The sequence below is a fragment of the Microtus ochrogaster genome, chromosome 18 (assembly GCF_000317375.1).
Source record: "Microtus ochrogaster isolate Prairie Vole_2 chromosome 18, MicOch1.0, whole genome shotgun sequence".
Classification (NCBI taxonomy): Eukaryota; Metazoa; Chordata; class Mammalia; order Rodentia; family Cricetidae; genus Microtus; species Microtus ochrogaster.
In genome coordinates this window covers 3,454,224-3,474,393 of record NC_022020.1, presented here as the reverse complement: position 1 = coordinate 3,474,393, position 20,170 = coordinate 3,454,224, and the positions used below count along the sequence as shown (strand labels likewise).

General features: G+C 42.6%; 1 protein-coding gene across 1 annotated transcript in view; it reads right to left on the bottom strand.

Annotated features, from left to right (window-relative positions):
• The window catches only part of Colec12 (collectin subfamily member 12), a 189,332-nt gene that overhangs the window by 7,411 nt on the left and 161,751 nt on the right, over window positions 1-20,170 (bottom strand). The window contains exons 4-7 of the mRNA XM_005355744.3: window positions 13,853-13,951; window positions 10,976-12,022; window positions 1,230-1,718; window positions 301-437 (exon numbers count right to left, since the gene is read on the bottom strand). Coding sequence (XP_005355801.1) covers window positions 301-437; window positions 1,230-1,718; window positions 10,976-12,022; window positions 13,853-13,951 — 1,772 coding nt within the window. The remainder of the gene's footprint in view (window positions 1-300; window positions 438-1,229; window positions 1,719-10,975; window positions 12,023-13,852; window positions 13,952-20,170) is intronic.

Below are 20,170 nucleotides of genomic sequence, written 5' to 3'. Positions count from 1 at the left end.
CTCTCTCTCTCTCTCTCCCCCTCTTTCTCCTGTATGTATGTGTCTAGTGACAACTCCCCCTTCACTTTTCTACTCTACTGAAATTCTCCAGAAAGCCACCAGGAGGCGCTATATATCCATAGGCTTAAGCATCCTGACAGTGCCTATGCTCTAGTCACAGTCACGCCTGCAAACTGCAGCCTTCCTTGTTTATGAGGCCATGGATTTTGATCTCTTTGACTCCCTAGGATGCATGCAATTTCCAGGTATAACTGATCTCTAAATTATAATATTTTCCAACCAAGTGTGCAGCTAACATACCTGTTCCTCCCTTGAGTTTATGAAAGCAAGATGTGACGACTTGTCTTCACAGAAAAGCTTAGCATCCTCAAAAATTTCTTTTTCCATCGAAAAATAGTAGCATTTATTTGTGAAGTTCTTCCAGTGAGGGGGGCAGCCTAGAAATGCAAAGTTTTTACATAATTGATTTAAAAAACACAGAAAGCACTCTTCATTTCCTCAGCTGTGTTTTAAGATTCCAAAGGGACAGTGTCATGCCAATGGGAGCCTGGCGTCCCTGGGCGGGACCTGTAAACTGTAGAGGGCACAGTAGTAAAAACTATATTACAATCTGTAAAGGTTTGACTGGGCTTTTGCTTTTTTTCTGCACCAGGCAGAAATAAAATATAATGGCAGAATGAAGAAAGTGGTATCGGCTCTGATATTGCCAGTCTTGGATCAGCTACAGCCTACAAACTAGTGCATACAAGTGTTCAGATCCAAAGTTCAAGTCCTGGGTCAGCATGGCAACCCACAAGGCTCAGTTCCTAACTAATACAGAGTTTTGCAAAAGACTTAAAGGGATGCAAAGGCACCACAACACCTTCTTAAGTAAAACCTGAGTGTGGGCATTGCCAAAGAAAATTGTGTGCACACTGGGAGAGTTAACTGATGGACAGTCTGTTTCTAGGGAGAAAGATGGTCGGAGAGTAACCAGTGCAGGATGTCTGGAAGGAAGTGTTTGGGGTGCATGTGTCTTCTGAGGACCTGGCTTACCTAAGTGACTAGAGACCTGATAATATCTGGGCATATACTCGGGACCTGAGTGACAGCAGTGAGGCATCAAAGGGGACACACAGGGGCCCTGATGCTAAGTGTAACTAGGGGACACTTGAAGGTTAGTTTAGCCAAGCATACACACTGCCCTGTTTCTTCCCTAACACTGGCTGAAAAGGGTCATTTGGACTTACCATTGGTCTCTGATGCTGGAGTTGGCACGTTCTGCAGAGCCAAGGGTTCCATTGCTCCTAAGGGGCCTGGGGGGCCAGGTGGCCCTTTGGGCCCAGGTATGCCTGGCACCCCTGGCAAGCCTGGTAGTCCCCGAGGTCCAGGTACGCCAGGCTCGCCCACAGTACCCTGCAGTCCTTGGAAGCCAGGAGGGCCCTGGGGTCCAGGGAGTCCATCCTTGCCTGGTGGACCTGGTGGACCTGGGTCTCCATTAGGCCCTTGAGGGCCAGGCTTCCCTGGGGACCCACGGGATCCTTTGGAGCCCTGTGAGCCTTTGGATCCTTTGCTGCCACGCTCTCCAGGGGGGCCTACTGGTCCAATTGGGCCTCTCTCACCCGCAGGGCCAGGAGGACCAGGCTCTCCCTTCTCTCCTTTCTGTCCCTTGTTGCCAGTTGGTCCAGGTGGTCCCTGAGATCCTCTGTCGCCTTTTGGACCCCTGGGACCAGGAGGACCTAAAACATAAAAACGAATATATGAAGTCTGTTGTGAGGGTATATTTGCTTATATAGCCTACAATAAAATATTTAACACATAAACATAGGCATTAAGGAGTGCTTACTATTTATAATGTATTGTTAGCTTCAAGGAGTAAGACAGAGTAAGAATCAGTTCACCCAACATCTTCCTCTGGCCTCCATATGTGTGCATAGCTGTGCATACATGTGAATACACTACACACACACTACATACATGCCTACAAAAACAAAAAGATTAAGACACAGAGATAACCAGGTGAACACACAAGGAGGAGATGGCCATCTGCAGTCTAAGGAGAGAGGCCTTGGAAGAAACCAACCTCACCAAGATCTTGACTGCAGAGCTATGAGGACAAAAAATCTGTTGTTGCCGGTTTAAGTCCATGATGTACTGGTTTATTTTTGTTTTTAATTAATAAGCCTACCCTTCCTGTTCACAGCATTTATGATGTACCTAATGGTGTTCACTGATAAGATCCACGATGATACTGGCACTAACATGCTTGTCCCTAACAGAAAAGGCATGCATTTCTCTCTTTTTTTCTAGGAATTTGGTCTTTGGTTTCCTAAGCCCTTCTAGACCTCACTTTATCTGGCAGCTTTACTTAGGACTTTTACCAAATGCACTTGCCTTACTGCCAAATCACAGAATTCTAACATCATCATTCTGTGTTAGGAGACATTGGAAGTAAGAGACTTCTGGGTAATGGTGACCTGCCTTGTGTTACCTCATTCCAAGAAGTAAGACTTTCCAACCTATGTGTTAGGTGGATCCTGGGTCCATCCATGGAATGGCTGTAGAGACCTGCTTTCCTAAGTCTGACATTTAAGAGTGGGTCCACTGATCCCTTCTGCAATCTGAGTTTTCTTCTCTGAGCACATTATCCATGCCACTGAGGAATGACTAGAAAGACCTTTTACTTCCATCTGTATCTCCTTAAAGTAAGTTAGTGCCTGCCTGTCTGGGCAAAATGGCATCATAGAGGCTCATACTGGGGAAGGTGCCAGAGAGTTCCCTGGATTGGGTGTACTATTGTAAAGTTCTAATTTAACAGGCACATAATATATAACTTCTCAACCATGTGTTTCCTTCATAATATATGTTAAACCTCAGGAAATCCACAAAATGAAGATCTGTTAGAAAATCTACTCACTTTAGTAACACTTTATTATCCTTCTTTTCTAAACTTTCATCCAGTGATTAGTTTCTCAACTCCTCACTCTAGGGTTTGTAAGCTTCAGGAAATGAGTTTATCTGCAAGGATGGTGTGGCTCTTCAGCCTTATCTCTCAGCTCAGTTAGACTTCTTTTGAGTTTTCCCCAGCTCCAAAGGCACACAGCTCTGTCTCTCATACCTAAATCTAAGATCTCATTCATATGGGGTAGCAGCTTTTTATTGCTTATTATTTCTGGGTAGGATGTTTATAGAGTCTAAATGACCCCAATTCCCCAACTGGACATGGCTGAATGTCCTCAACTAATACACACATAGAAAGACACTGACTTTTTCCCCCCAAGAGGACATCAGACATGGGTTCCAGAGCCAGCACAAAACACCAAGAGATGCTAGTTTCTAAATCACACAAAGGAAAGAAGTGGATACGGGTATGTGGTGCAAGTTTTTGCCTTTAATAAGAGCTAGTTCCAGGACAGGCTCCAAAGCCACAGAGAAACCCTGTCTCGAAAAAAAAAAAAAATCTCACTATCAATGGATTTCCAACTAGGTTAGTATAAAACCAAGTCTTTTCTTGTAAAGCACTGCACTTATCCACAACACACAGTTTTACAGCAAAATTAAGCTTAGTATCTGTGATTATGCACGAACTGGCAGGCACAGAACAGTGATGTTCTCAATCACAGCTGCCTTCACTTTGCAAAAACTGCCTAGGAGCAGGCACCCCCCCAAGATGCTGAATTACAAGATGTGTGCTCCATTGGTAAGAGGAGTCATATGATAAACTTTGATGACTAGACAAGCTAGATGTTTACTTTGCTTGTTGATTAAAAAATTGATAAAAAGAGCCAAAGCTAACTTAAAAGACTAGCATTGGCCCAAGAGATGTTTTTCTCTGAGATGCTAGTGTCAGTGTCAGCCTCTGTAGCTGTTGAAATAAAAATAAAATAAAACAAGGAGCTAGGGACATGGCTATAAATGGCCAGCTGTGCAAGCCTGACAACCCGAGTTTGACCTCTGAAAACCATGTTCAAAGGCAGCTGCAGTGGCTTGAACGTGTAGTCACAGCTTTCGTGCAGTGATGTCAGTGGCAGAGAGGCAAGTGCATCACCCAGAGGCTAACAGTCACACTAGTCAGTCATGACACGACCACAGAGGAAAAGAGAACCCTCCTCAACAGGATGGAGAGAGAGCAGGGACAGATTCCTGACTTCCCCGTGGAAGCTGTGGCACATTTGTGCCTGTATGCAGGCACACATATATACATATAAATAAACAAAAAACTAAATGTTATGTGTTCTTACTCCCCCCCACCCTCCCACATAAAATGAGAAAGTATTGCCGGATGGTGGTGGAGCACACTTTTAATCCCAGCACTCGGGAGGCAGAGGCAGGCGGATCTCTGTGAGGTCGAGGTCAGCCTGGTCTACAAGAGCTAGTTCCAGGACAGGCTCCAAAGCTACAGAGAAATCCTGTCTCAAAAAATCAAAAAATGAAAAACAAACAAGTAAACTAACTAAAAAACAAAACAAAAAGGGAAATATTTATGAGTATGTATTCAGAAACTTGAATGTCGAGTCAAGAGTGTTGTATTGTGTGGAGGCATATGGATGGCAGCGCAGAGTGCAGTTTCAAGGCTGAGTGGGTTCTCTGACTTGAGATGTTGAATTGCCAGGATACAGGCAAAGCTATCACAAGCTCCCCAAGTGCATGCAGACAACTAACAGCAGGGTCTGAGCAATGCTTCATTTGCTCTGTCACCTTGTGGCTCCCAGACGTCAAAGACTTAGGGGCTTTAAGATACTGAATCCTCGGACATTAGACTTTTTTTTAATCACTGTCCCCTTTCTGCTTTGGCATATCAATTGCAGACTTTGAGAAGTGCCATCTGCTCCTGGATCTTGCTCGAGCCAGTTTTAAACATGACTTCCAACAAAACTTGTGTGCGACATGAAGTAGAGACAAGGCCTAAGTTTTGTCTGTCATCCATATTCTTGGAGACATGATGTTAAGAACCTAGGGTGACACAGTGCTTGGGGGCCGAAAGCAGGACAGCACAACTCTGAGGCAGGGGTAGTTCATCCTGGGGCACAGGGTAAGATTCCGTCACAACAAAGAACCCTAGTAGAAGACTAGAAGATAGACTAGGTAGAAATAATAAAGATACAATAATGCAGCTTTCTTCTTATAAAAAAACTACTTTGATTGTAATTAACTGAATTTATTAATCACCTATGTGTTAACTTTCTGTTACCATAGCAAAATGCTTGAGATCATCAACTTAAAAAGAAGAAATATTTTATTTTAGCTTATGGTTTTGGAGGGTTTGGTCCATGACTAACTGGATGAATATCTTGCTTTTGGGCCTTTGGCTGGTAGCACATTGAAGTTGGGAAACCTATGGAGTAAATGATTTACTTTATGGCTGAGATTAAAAAAAAACTGGCATCTCACAACAAAATCCCTTCAAGGCCAGGGGCAAGTGCCCAGTGAACAAATACTTCCTGCCAGGCCCTACCTCTTCAACATTCTACCACTTCCCCAAAACAGCGAGGACTAAGCCTTCAAAACACAGGCCACTGGGGAACATTCTGGATCTAAACTATAGCAGTGTGTAATAAGCAACTGTTGACTTAGTTTTACCAAGGTGAAAAAACATGTGAAAATTAAAAACGAAAGAAAACAGATAGTTTGGCATGGTGGCACATGCCTTTAATTCCAGCACTTGCACACAGGTCTCTGTGAGTTAAAGGTCAGCGAGTTCCAATACAGCCAGGGCTATGTAGCAAGGCCCTGTCTCAAAACAAAACAACCACAACGACAATCCCAAAAATAAAATAATAAAAGTATATGATAATATAATAATAAATAATAAAAAAGCAATAGATACTATTTGACAATCTTTCTGAAGAATCATCCTGAACTTGAGAGTTGACTTCTAGTTCATGCTAACTTCTTGTTCACAGAGAAGGGTATATTTAACCCACGGTTTCTCACCAAGTGACAACATCTGCTTCATAAACTTCCAGCTTCCCTCAAGGATGCCAAAGACACATTCTGGCTAGGGTTAGTGTAGCATGAGGGAGAGAATAGCAAGGCCCTGTGAGAAGCTAAGGCCTCATATTCCATCTGCCCTGAACGTGGCATTGTTTCCGGATCTTCCAGCCTTGCTACTTACCCTGCAGAGCTTAGTTCAAGGGTCAACTCCTTATCCAAAAATCAACTGCTGGAAGTAAATTCTTCATCTTTTCAACCTTGCCAAATATGTTGCTCTCTGAAGTCAGCATAGGTACCAGGCTACCATTTGGGGAAGCCTGAGCCTGGGAACTAGCACTGCTATCACTTGCCAGCTGTTTGAAGTTGGAACCATTATTTGGGCTTACTATGTTTTAGACCCCTCTCCTGCAAAAGGAGAACACTAATGTTTCCCACCTTAAGGAGATACAACTATGAATATGGATCATTTATTTGAAGGCTCAGAAGCATGACCAGTACCCGAGTGTGATTCACCTCCAGGTAAGGCTCCAGAAGCCAGCAGGAGGGACTTATGGACTCAATGCCACATTAACCCTGTGTGCTGTGAGACCTCTCCTTATGCACACAACACTGTTTTGTTGCCACTGAAATGTGTTGGCTGTCGGTATAGCACAGCGGAAATTTTCCCTAGGAATTGAATCCACCATCACACAGGTGCTATTTCTAACCCAAGCTAGGCACCTCACTCCATACTTGCTCCTACCTCAACTGAGCCCTCAAAGACTGAAAGGTGCACACAGATGAGGAGAAAGTTCCTGGAGAAACAATTTGGTACTCAAATGCTGTCTCATTTCATACTCATGAAACTTTACTATCTCAGGAGGGCTGAGGGGAAAACATCAGATTATGTAGAAGGTACAAATGCTACGGGCCGGGCCTAACCTGGAGAGGAACAGCTCTGGGGAGAGCAGAAACTTCCAATACGGCAGTGTGCATGCAAGGCCCTCTGTGTATGGAACCTGGGATAAAAATCTTCATGTTATTTGTAATCAAAGGAAAAGAGGCTTCTTAACAAGACTTTTGGTTGATAACTGTTATTGCCAAAGGCCAATATATGACTACCTACTTTTCCCCTTTTATCATGTTATTTTATATTTTTTAATATTTATTTATTTATTTATCTATTTATTTATTATGTATACAATGTTCTACTGTGTGTATGCCTGTAGGCCAGAAGAGGGCACCAGACCTCATTACAGATGGTTGTGAGCCACCATGTGGTTGCTGGGAATTAACTCAGGACCTTTGGAAGAGCAGGCAATGCTCTTAACCACTGAGCCATCTCTCCAGCCCTATTTTATTTTTTAATACAGGGTCTTCCATGTAGCCTAAGATGGCCTTGAACATTCAGTCCTAACTACCTTGGCCTCCTGAATGCTGGGATTATAGACATGTACCACTTCAGTTTCTGCATCTTGTTGAGGGTGCTTCAGGTGGCTGACCGACCTATTAGCACATGACCTCATTAAAGGCGTGTTAACAGACTTTCTTGGAAATTATCAAAATATTTTGAACTCACAGAGGCAGAACTCACATAAACCATAAACCAATTTAGCAGCTTCTCCATGTTTATGGAAAGAGGAAGCGGATGGGATGAAGTGGGCATGTGTAGAAGGAAGCACGTGTATCCAGAATCGGGGTGCTTTCTCAGCCTCTTGTTACTATTTATTTATTTATTTATTTTTTGGTTTTTCGAGACAGGGTTTCTCTGTAGCTTTGGAGCCTGTCCTGGAACTCCCTTTGTAGACCAGGCTGGCCTCGAACTCACAGAGATCCACCTGCCTCTGCCTCCCGAGTGCTGGGATTAAAGGGGTGCGCCACCACCGCCCGGCTTGCCTCTTGTTATCTTAGTACCTGCTTGGGACTGCTGTTCTGGAGGGCAACTGAACACAGTTAGCTATGCTGACAGAGGAGGGTTAGACTTTCAGACTTGCCTGAGCTATATAGTTAAATCCTGTCCCCCACAAAAGAGTGGGGATCTGTTGGGTCTTGTCTACCAGAGAGCAGGATCTTAGCAGATCTAACAGGCTCTGTTCCATTGGTGCCGACATGGTGCTGTTCCCAGGCTCAGGTTCTGGGTGGTTCCATCATCTTTACTTACTGTGGAAGTTTTGTGTTACTAACAGAATTGTTGAAAAGGGTCCTGCCCTCTCTCACCTGTCACAAACAGGTGCTTTTTATAGTTAATCATTCAACAAATGTGGCAGATGCTCCTTAAGGTGACCACCAGTGATGGATACTGTGGTAGTTTGAATGCAATTGGCCCCATAAGTTCATGGGGAGAGGCACTATTTGGAGGTGTGGCCTTCTGAGGGAAGGGCGTCACTGTGGAGGAAGGCTTTGAGGTCTCATGTATGCTTAAGCTTCGCTCAGTGTAATACTGAGATCACTTCCTGTTGCCTGCAATATGTCGAACTCTCAGCTACTTCTCCAGCACCATATCTGTCTGCAGCCACCATGCGCCTACCAGGATAATAGACTGGACCTCTGAACTCTAAGCTGCCACCTCAATTAAATGTTTTTCCTTATAAGAGTTGTTGTAGTCATGGTGTCTCTTTATAACAACAGAAATCCTAAGACACATGCCCTAGGTGTCACTTTCTCTTTAGTATGACTTATGGGACTTGCTTCAAACCAATAATACATGTCAAAGGTGACAGAAAGTCACTTCCTTAATAGGTCATGACATTAAAGGCTCCATCTTGGCAGACTAGACAGAGACAGGCTTCTTGCTGACTTTGCAGAAACTGAGCTATTATGACATGGTTGCCTGGCCAAGAACATGTCACCTTCCAGGAGCTGAGGGTATTCCTCAGATGACAACCCTTATGTTCAAGACAACAAATAGTGCCAAGAGCCTGAGGTGACATGGAAATCTACATCTTCCCAAAACAGTTTCTGATGAAGTCACAAGTCCTTAGGGAGCTGGCAGCATGGGAAGGCCCCAAACAGATGGCCCACTGCATTGCACCAAGACTCTGGCTAACAGAAACTGGGAGATGTTCTGTGTGTTTGGCTTTACCTTACTCAGGTATCTAACCAGAAAACGATTACTATCAATGTATCCACCCAAATGTGCTGCAATCCACCTGTTTTTCTACATTTTTCTTAACAGTGTCAATGCCCAATGCCTTGGTAAAATCCGGACATGTTGTTTCCATTCTACAAGTTTAACTAATCTGTCAGTGTAAGGAAATAAGATTAGGCCACCTGCCTCTTTTTTAGTGGACTCATTGTGATAGCGACTTTCCTGAAAGCTCACAAATTATCTTCCTCTATTCCCCTCTTAAACTTTTCTCAGGCTTAAAAGTAGACCCAACTAAATATAGTGTGTTAAGTCTACCTTTTATACCCATTCTAAAAGTCAAGAATATGATTACTTGTCACCCATCTTTGGAGGCTTTAAAATTCTCTTGTTAAATTACCAAAGGGGAAGCATCTACCTGGTCTTCTTTGTGTGCTTCAGATAACTGAGCACAGCATCCAGTATCTGGCCTTCTTTATAAGCCTTAGATAACTGAGCACAGCATCCAGTATCTGGCCTTCTTTGTAAGCCTTAGATAATTGAGCACAGCATCCAGTAGTACTTTTGCATTAAAACCTATGATGGCAGTTATTGTTGGAAATCAGCCTGGATCCAAGTCATTGCTTCTACAGCATGGATGCCCGGATGACAGTAAAGTTCATTTTCTATGGTAGTGACACCTTTTCCATCTTCTGTGAACTCACAGTTACTGTGACAATTGTAGGAACCAGCCATGATAAGCTAAATAGAAACAGACCACCCAAAGGAAGTTCTTTACTTCTAACCATTATCACCTGCTAGAGTAGAACTCGGCTATCGATAAGTTTAATAGAGGCCTGAGTCTCAGTAGTTTACCCTGAAGCAGGAAGGATCATTACCTGAGCACCACCCAAGGACAGACCATCCAAAGGAAATGCATAACGTTCCAAGTTCCAACCACTGTAGATAGGATCACCTGCCAGCACACACTCACCAGGACACCCTTAGACAAATGCCAGCCAATCAGGGGTCCTGGACCTCAGAAACCCCTCACCCCTACCTTTACTACTATAAAAACCCAGCTCTAACTGAGCTCTGGGCTCTTCGTTTATTCCAATACATTGGACATGCGGAGAGATCGAGTTTACAAACTTACATAAAACAAAGACTCTTTGCTTTTACATATGGGACTGGGTCTCCTTGTTGGTTTTTGGGGGATTTCATGGATTTGGGCATAACAATAATCTTTCTACCCTTCTACTGGTGAAATGTATAAATAGGAATACCTTAGTTGTAGCCTGAAGACCTGAATGAATTAATCTTGTTTTCACAGGAGCTCCACATATACAGGCACTGAAAGAGCTCAGATGTTGAGAAAACCCAAAATCTTTAGTACAATAAACTACTTAATCACACATATATACACCACCCTTCCAGATATGGAGCTTAGCTCTCCTCCTCCTGCTGACTTACACATCAAGAATGGAACATGGCAGAAGGAGGTGTTGTGTAACACAGGCTAGCTTCACCCTCTTAATGTGGACAAGAATACAGACCTTCACTCCTGTTCCTCCTGTCTTTGCCTCTTTAGTGTTGGGATTACAGGCACTACTGCTAAGAGTGTATGACTTCTGAGGTGAAGTTACAAAGTGGTTTTCATTTTCCTATCTTCACTGGACCACTTCACAGAAAGGCAGCTTCCCTATTGTGACAACACTAAGAAAATTCACTTGGTGATGAACTGAGTTTCCTGCTGAGGACCATGTACGACATGTTAGAAGTAGATGTCCCACACCTACCTAACCTTCAAATGACTGTCGCCTCAGCTAACACCTTAAGTGCAAACACACACACCACCCCCAAATAAAACGACCAGTCAGGACCAATCTACGAAGCTGCTTCTGAATTCCCAATCCATAAAACCTGTTACATATTATATATTTGTTTTAAATTGTCAAGTTTTAGAATAATTTGTTTTGCAGCAATAGATAACTGACACAAACCCAAATTTACACTTACCTTGTAGAATTGTAAAATTTTTGATGAGCTGACCATGCTTTGAGTCAACCAGCTTCATCTCTTCCATAATCACTGATAAGTTGGCCACTTCAGTGTCTAACCTTGACCTCATCATGTCTTGCTGTGTCCTGAGAGAAACAGAATCTAAACGGATATTGACCAGTGTGTTATTCAAGGAGGTCAGGTCATCAGTGTGTTTAGTTAAGGTATCTGTGCAAGTGGTCCTGACTTCATTCAGGTTGCTGGTCAGCGTCCGCAGGTGATGGGCTGTGTAGCTAATATTGCTAATGATATTCACAATATCTGTCTCAAAGACCTGAAAGCGTTCCTCTAGTTGGCTGAACTTGATGGTTGTCCTGTTCTCTGCATCCTTGTGTAAGTCCTGAAGGTCTTTCAGGTTCTGTTCATTGGTCTGTGAGATAGTGGTGATGTTGTCCATCTGACTTGTGAATGAGCTGAGCTGGCTATTCATCTCCTCCAGGGTGTCATTGTTGGTTTTGGCCAGGACAGAGTTGTTGGCAGCCAATGTCTGCATGCTCTGCACTTTCTCCTTTAGCCAATCGGTGTCCTTCTTGGCTTGAAGGAAAACTTGCTGCAAACTTTGGAAGTCATTCTTAATTCGCTGGATGGCTTGGCTTGTGTCATCCACAGAGCGCTGCAGATTAGTGATAAGGTTCCTCTGCTGTACTTGGGTCAGGTTCAGGTTGTTGAGGTTCATGATAACCATGCTCTGAGAATACATTTGGTTCTGCAGATTGCCCTGGAGCACACTGGTATCTTGTTGCAGATTTGTGACATAGCCATTATATGCCTGGAGGGTTTTGTTGACAGTGGTGATGAGGAAAGAATTATTCTGCAGAGTTTCTTTCAGTTGACTCTGCCTGTCCTCCAATGAATCACCACTTGCCTGTAACTTCTCCAGTGTATCTTTGTTCTTGCTTGTTTTTTCTGTGATCTCCTGAAGCTGTTGACGCAGATCCAGAATATCTGATCTGAAGGTAGAAAGTTCTGAGTTGGTGCTTATAGCTTTCTTCCCAGTTTGGTCCCCTGGAATAAGAGATGTTTGTTACTTAGACTGGTGGTAGAGAGATGTTTAGGTGAGGCCAGAGACCCAGATATCAGCCAAAGAGATGGCTCAATGGATAAAGGCATTTACTGGCAGATCTGACAACCTGAATTAGTTCCCTGAGCCTACATAGTGGAGGAAGAGAGCAGATGCCCATAAGTCATCGGTTCTCTGACCACTACATGCATGATGTGACATGTATATGCCTCCCACCAAACAAACAAAAATAAAAATAATCTTTTAAAAAGATCCCATATACTTAAATGGTAGTACTGTGTTTTAGATGTAAAATCTGTGGTACATGCAGGTTAGGCTGTATATTACTGAGAATCTACTTAAAATGGGGCTTTAGAATCAGCAAAGGGGTTCAGCATAGGACTTACAAACTTGGGTGGACACTTTTTTCAAAGACAGAGGGCAATTTACCAGATTCTAGGATAGCAGGCAGGGTGTACTTATAAGAAAACAATCTTACAGATTTACCAAAATTCTTTATACTCAGTGGGTATTTAATAACTTGGATGCTAGAAATTACTGACAATTTTCAAAAGCAGAATCATATTCATAGAATCTTAAACACCATTTAAACCAAAATTCATCTTTTTTAATAAGTGAAAATAAACATCAAGAGACCAAACAGGCTATGATGTGGGAGTCTTCTGTTTTGAGTTGATTTCATTGGTTAATTAATAAATTGGCCTGATAGGTTAGAATATAGGTGGGTGGAGTAAACAGAACAGAATGCTGGGAGGAAGTGAGGCAGATGCCATGCCTCTCCTCTCCAGGGCAGACGCGATGAAGCAAGCCGCCAGGTCAGACATGCTGAATCTTTCCCAGTAAGACTGGTGCTACACAGATTACTAAATATGGGTTAGGCAAGATATGAGAATTAGCCATTAAGAGGCTAGAACTATGGGCTAAGCAGTGTATAAAAGAATACAGTTTCTGTGTAATTATTTCGGGGCATAAGCTAGCCAGGCAGCCGGGAGCTGGGTGGCAGGAACGCAGCCCGCAGCTCCCTTCAACAAGGCTAGAATCTTTTACATTAAAAGTTATGAGGCTGGAGAGATGGCTTAGCAGTTAAGAGTAATGGCTGATCATCCAGAGGATCAGGGTTCAATCCCCAGCACCCACATGGTATCTCACAACTGTCTATAACTCCAGTTCCAGGAGATCTGATACCTTTACACCAGCACACATAAATAAGAAGCTTTAAAAAAGTTAAGTCTGTGGGCATAGTTTAATGCCAGCATTCTGGAGGTAGAGGCAGGAGAATCTCTGAGTTTGAGGCCTACCTGATCTACACAGAGAATTAATTCCCAACAATGTGCCTATACAGTTTAAAATAATTCAAATTAGTATTTTCTGAGCAGTTGACCAGAGAACCTCTGGTAGATGCTACTTAACGGCTCTTTTCCATCAGGATTGGATGCAGATTTTATATGATGCATGAGATTTTCAAGGCGGGAGTCCTTACCTTTAAAAATGGAAATATTCAGCCAGGCAGTGGTGGCACACGCCTTTAATCCCAGCACTTGGGAGGCAGAGGCAGGCAAATCTCTGTAAGTTTGAGGCCAGCCTGGTCTACAAGAGCTAGCTCCAGGACAGGCTCCAAAGCTACAGAGAAACCCTGTCTCGAAAAATCAAAACCAGCCCCCTCATGAAAATATTAGAATTAAATGGCAAGTAAAGACACAGCATGCAGCAATAAAAACCCTAAACGCATTACCATTCTGAAAAATAGTTATCACTCATACAGATGACATACAGTGGAGCCCTTCTTTCAATGGCTCTCTCTTGCTGTAGTTTACCTAATTTTTTCAGGTCACTTTCCACTGCAGTGAGCTTGTCATTGTAAGTCTGGTGAGATGTCTCCATGCCATCTGTGACATTGTCCATTTTCTCTACAACTAAGATTTGGGAAAAGAACAGATTAGTTGACTTATCTGCTTATGCTTGTTTTTCAATTCTAAGATGAGTTAATTTCATTACAGAAGAAAGCAGATTTAAAATGAGAAGCTGAGATCAAATATGGAGGAGACTGTGTGGTAGTGTGAATATAATTGGCCCCCCATAAGCTCATGGGGAGTGTCACTACTAGGAGGTGTGGCTTTGTTGGAGTAGGTGTGGCCTTATTGGAGAAGTGTGTTCACTGTGCAGGTGGGCTTGAGGTCTCCTATGCTTAAGCCATGCCCAGTGTTTCAGTTCACTTCTTGGTTGTCTGTGGATGAAGATGTATTAAGTCTCGGGTCCTTGTCCAGCACCATGTCTACTTGCATGCCACGATGTCCATCCATGGTAATAATGAACTGAACCTCCGAAACTGTAAGCCACCCCAATTAAATGTTTTCCTTATAAGAGTTGCCATAGTCATGGTGTTTTTTCACAGCAATAGAAACTCTAAGACAGGCTGTTCTTTAGATAAATAACTAGCAAAAAGCCAAGTGATATAACTTATGGTGTACAGACCGTATATCTGTAACCTTTTTTTGAAGCTGTAGAAAGGGTTTGGACTAATTTCTAAGTTTTTTATGTGCTGGAGTACTCTTTTATACACTGAATCCCCTACTGTAACACGTTTGTTATTTTCTACATGTGAAGACATATAGCACTATAATTATTCAAAAAATTATATGACTTCTAAGCCTCCCTAATGTTCCTTGTGTGTGGGAACTCCACTGGCAAAGGACTGGCTTAGCTGGGTGTGGTGGCACATTGGAGCTCTTCTTCCATCTACAGTATTCACCCGTTTTCTTCTTTGTTTTATTTTGTTTTTTAACTGAGTGTCTTTTTAAAACTTAGTCTTGCTAGCTCTTTGGGAAACCTCAGCTGAGCAGCACCTTGTGGAATTCTCTAGGACAGTAGCCCATTCCTTATTTCAGGACACATACACTGTTTACTATGATCTTTGACAGGTCTTTATTATGACAGAATTATGTCTGACAAACCCACTGTAAGTTGAAGATATTCAAAACATTCTAGTTGAGTGACCCAGCATGGCAAAGTGTCAGTCATTCAGCCTTATGCTCACAGGTGGCAGAGCTGTGGCTTCAGCTACTATCCAGTGTAATACCCATCACTAGTTTGGAAAAAAACAAATTTCAAAGTACAGTTTTTCTATTGAGTGTGTATTACCTCACATGATTATAAAGTTGACAAACTATGGTAAGTTAAGGATCATCTGCAGCTATATCCAGTTCTTAGTTTAGCATGTAGTACTTAATTAATAGTTATTGTGCCATTTATTTAAATAAGTGAGAATTTGCTAAGGTCTAGGAAATCTAGCTGAGCTAGACTGTAGAGGCCAACATACAAATCAATTAACCAGGGAGCCCCCAGTATGACATTTTATTGAATTATTATTTCTAAAACTGCCACACAGGAGCTGGAGAGATGACTCAGTGCTTACAACTGAGTACTCCTGCAGAGAACCAGAATTCAGATCCCAGCACCCATGTTAAGTGGCTCACAACTGCCTGTTCTAACTTCGGCTCCAGGAGATCTGACACCCTCTTCTGGTCTCCAAGAGAACTGCACAAATGTGCACATATCCAGCCATATAATTTAAAAACAAAAACAGAAAACAAACTACTATGTGGACACAGAGGTCCAGTTCTATCTTGAGTTTGGGATTGTGTGATAGGCATACATGCTACTGAATCCCCCCAAATCTTGTAGAACAAAATATATTTTATCAAAGCTAAATTTTAAAAAAATGTAGTAACTGAGCTTAGACTCAGTTCTGACTGTCAGATAAAAACATATGCTTCATTCTGTCCTCAAACCACACAGGATCTCAAGCCCTGCCTCCTTCCTGGAAGCCAAAGAAATCTGAAATATGCTGACAGGCAGTCTTTCCCACCCGCCTGAATTTCCCTTCCATTTTAGTTTATAAAAACATAGAACTGTTGGGGACAGATAATTCAAGTGTACTTAGGATAAAGGGAATAATACTTTCATGAAGGAGGAGGAGAAAGAAACTGTTAGTTTGGTTTTCAATAAGGAAAGGAAATGATGTGTGCTGCCCACAAGTGTTGGAGAACTAGCCCCGTGTGTGTGTGTGTGTGTGTGTGTGTGTGTGTGTGTCTGTGTCTAAAAATAGCACCCTAGTATAAAGCTGTAAGACTGCAAGGCTGGCAAGATGTGTTCACAGAAACTAGAGGCTGACAGGGATTCAGAGACAGCACTGCACTAGCACACACCATCTCTTCAGGTTTCCCCTAATTTATAGCACAAATTTTCAACCAGAAGCATAATGGCTGAGCTTCCGGTCTCATCCTAGAAATTCCAAGTCTACACAGATCATTGTACAATAAAAACGAGGCAGCACAGAAGGGCCATCAACATTCCGGGCGTTCATGGGGCCCCTCATCCTAATTTTCAGATAACACCACTCTGCAAGTGCTCACACCCCAGGAACACTCACTTCCTGAGGTCTACCACAGCACACTAAGCTTTGCCTCTTACTTGAGTCTAAGACAATAACAACAGCCTCTCAGTTTTTATGGTATGAGTAAGAAACTCCTAGTTGTGTATGTGTACTGTACCGTCACTGCAGTCAGTTCCTCTCCCTCCTGTTTTACAGATTAGGAAATTGAGTTGTAGAGATATTCAAGAATAACCCAGAATCACGCAGCTTGTAAGAGAAGAAATGAGACTTCAGAGGATAGGAGATGGAACTCTAAAATCCATGTCTTCTTCAACTCCACACAGACTTTTTTTTTTTTTTTTAATATTTCTTCCTTTAGTCTGATTTCCTCTAATTAAGGAAAATCCGTAAAGGAAAGCAATCTTCATTCTATTTTTAATTATCATCAACAGATGTTTATTATGCATCTGTCATAGTATAAATATTAAAGATAAAGAGACAGGCCATGGCCTCTCCTGGAGGACGGGCTCCCACCTGTTGTTGAAAAATGCAGGAACAGAAATCAACATCAACAGTTCCTAGGAATTCTAGGATCAGCAGCTACACAGCCTTGGAACCTATCAAAGAAATTTCTACCATTAACACTACCTCAGGATTCATGACTGAGCAACACAAAGTCAGGAGGGCAGCACCCCAAGTTCTAAGGGGCTCTACAGTGTGGTTTGAGGTATTACCGCACCCCCAGTTGCCCTCACAATGCTGACAAACTTTAGCAGTCACGTTATCAGACAAACCAAGGTCAAGAACCCTGAGGGACTGGAGACTTTCTGACTCAGATTTGTGCCTTTCGTCATTCTAAGCATCTTAAGAGCCTGCCGGGCAGAGCAATGGGATAGTATTTCATGAGAAGGAACATGACTAACTGAAGAATTTAAGAGATGATTTAATCCCAGCACTTGGGAGACAGAGACAGGCAGACTTTGTGAGTTCGAGGTCAGTCTGGTCTACAGAGTATGTTCTAAGAGCTGTTACACAGAGAAACCCTGTCTTGAAAAACCAACTGAGAGGGGTTTGGGGAGGATGCCTTTCATGTAAGCTTATGATTAATGATATAGAGTCTAGGGTAGAGGATGTACCAAGTTGCAACTGTTCAAAAACATGTTTCCGCAACATAACCAACATGTTTCACGGCACTAGCCACTATACAGACCACGTCTGAGTGACTAAGCCATCCTCCAGTTTGCTCAGCAAATTCTCTAGCTGAGTCTTCAAAAGATTCTAACACGTAGCTATGAAAATAACATAAAAGGAGAACCGGAGAACAATTTTGAGGAAAACAGTGTAAACACAGCCTTTGCCAGTCCTGCTAAGAGAGTTTCGTTTCCTTTCATGTGTCCGGAAACATCCTTGGACTACTTTTACTGCATATTTCTTCCTTTATTGAATGGAGAAGTGCTTTACTAGACATCAAAGAGGGGTCTGTGAGGAGAGAACTGGGGTTTATCTTTCTGCCTCCTACAACATTGGGGTCTTCAGAATCTTATCAGCAAGAAAGAGGAGTCAGACACATGAAGAGAAAGTACATCTGGAAAATGTTAACTTTGAGTTCTTTAAGGCTGGCTTTGGTGACCAGAAGTATATATTGTACCCTTTAGTCAGCAGAAGCCAGAGGAATGGAGGCACTGAAGGAGGAAAAGAGTGGCAATGTCACCTTACTCCCCAGATCGCTTTTCCCTTCACCCTGCAATGCTAGTATTCTGGGTAGTGCCCTGAGGAACAATACTCCCCTACAAAGAGACTGACTCAGAGGTTCCTTGGCGTCTGTTCTTTATCTTCAAAGAAGCCAGTTCCTAACCATCATCTGACCATCCATCCAACTACCCACTCATGTAGCTAACTTTCCTGGGTGTCTAATAAAGAAGCCCTGAGTTTGAGGTACCTAGTGAGAGATTTCATAAATAAAAGGCAACTTTAGTAGAATCCTGTAGTTGGTGTTAACCCACATAAGCCAGACAGACTAGCCATAATGATATGATTTAATGGAACCTAAAGTGGAGAAAGTTCATTGTGGGAACAAACACTGTGGGAGGCTCCACTCAGGGGCTTCTGGTGAGACATGTATCAGAGACATAAGCGGCAAAGTAGTCATTTAGGTACAACACAGTCCTGGGACCACAGATCAGTGATCAAGCGCATAGATATGCTACAGCTATTCCAATGTGGTACGGAGATGGAGTGAGATGATAGCTGGACTCTTGGCTTTCTGTGTAATTACAAAGCCATAAATCTTATCCTTTCCAGCAAAGGTAAAATTCACAAAGTATACCCACGAACCCCCTCTGCTCTCTCTTCTAGCAGTGAATTTTAATTCCCATGCTATCACTCTGTACTGAGCCCTGACATTCCTTAGTGAATGACTGTTTTTTATCATCTTCAGCACAGTAGGAAAAGTCATGGTCCAGGAAAAAAGGGGGCAGTTTGAATGACTGGGACGTAAAACACACCGTTAGGTTCTGACCCTGCTCCTCTGTCCAGCCCTTGTGATTCAGCAGTCTTTTTAAACTGCAGCCTCTGTTCCTTCATGATGAAATAAATTCATCATAAATGGATAAAGTGAACAGGCAAATTCCTAAATTTTCATCGCCCCAACTCACCAATCAATATACTCTGTATGATAACTTTTATTTTCCATAGAGATGAATAAATACAGTAAGCAATCAAGGAAAAGTGAGTAGGGAGACACTGTAGCTTGGGTCCAAACTGACATCTTTGCTCACCCCAACTAATCTGAAGAATGGCATGGTAGTTCCTGCCTTACAAAATCAACCTCCAGAAGTGATGGTTTACATCTGGGATATAGCACTAAAGGGGATGGGACTAACACAACGCCTAGTGGCAGACACTTACTGGGCATTCATAATTGTATTAAAAAATAGGTATGATCATGATAACTTGGACTGATTCCTAAGTCAATTCTAATTCAGAAGCACTGAATTCAACCGGGCCCTCTCAGAAGCCACAGTGAGGGTGCTGGGGGATTTACAGTGGAAGGGAACTCGCTCCCTGACTTTATCTTCCCTAAACTGGCACCACAAGTTAAGGACAAGGACAGTTGGTGCAGTAATTCTGCTGGGTTAATCTGTCAGTTCTGAGGTCTGTCAACAGTTGAGGAGACCGTTAAGACAATGGTTGGAAGGTGTGACCCTCGCTTGCTTCTGTGCTACAATCAGATGCCATGTCTGTCTCATGTTATTGTGACAGGCCAGGCTTCTATGTTTGCCTTCCATACAAGGGTTTATGCAGTTTGTGTTTCTTAGTTATGACTCTTTCTACCCATGATCTCTGAAAGGATCATGGCAGCAGCGGTGTGTGGTATGTGCGTGTGTTGGGACCTAGTTTAGTAGGTCTGGAAGATTTGGAGGAAAATCTCCTCTACCTTAATCAGACATAGTAGGCCTAACAGTTTATTAAGTTGCTTATAAGTTTAATTTCTATGGGGTGATAGTTTTGTTTTCTTTACTGAAGTAAACATGCTTTAGAGAAGAAAAAAATGTGCATCAGTTGGTCAATCCCTGGGGGATGAGTCAATCCCTGTATAGCCTGTGTGTTGCTTATTCTCCTCTGTCAGCAGCACTTTCCTGGGCCTCTTAGAGACAAAGAAGATGAAAAAGAAGAAAGAAGAAGAAGAAGAAGAAGAAGAAGAAGAAGAAGAAGAAGAAGAAGAAGAAGAAGAAGAAGAAGAAGAAGAAGAAGAAGAAGA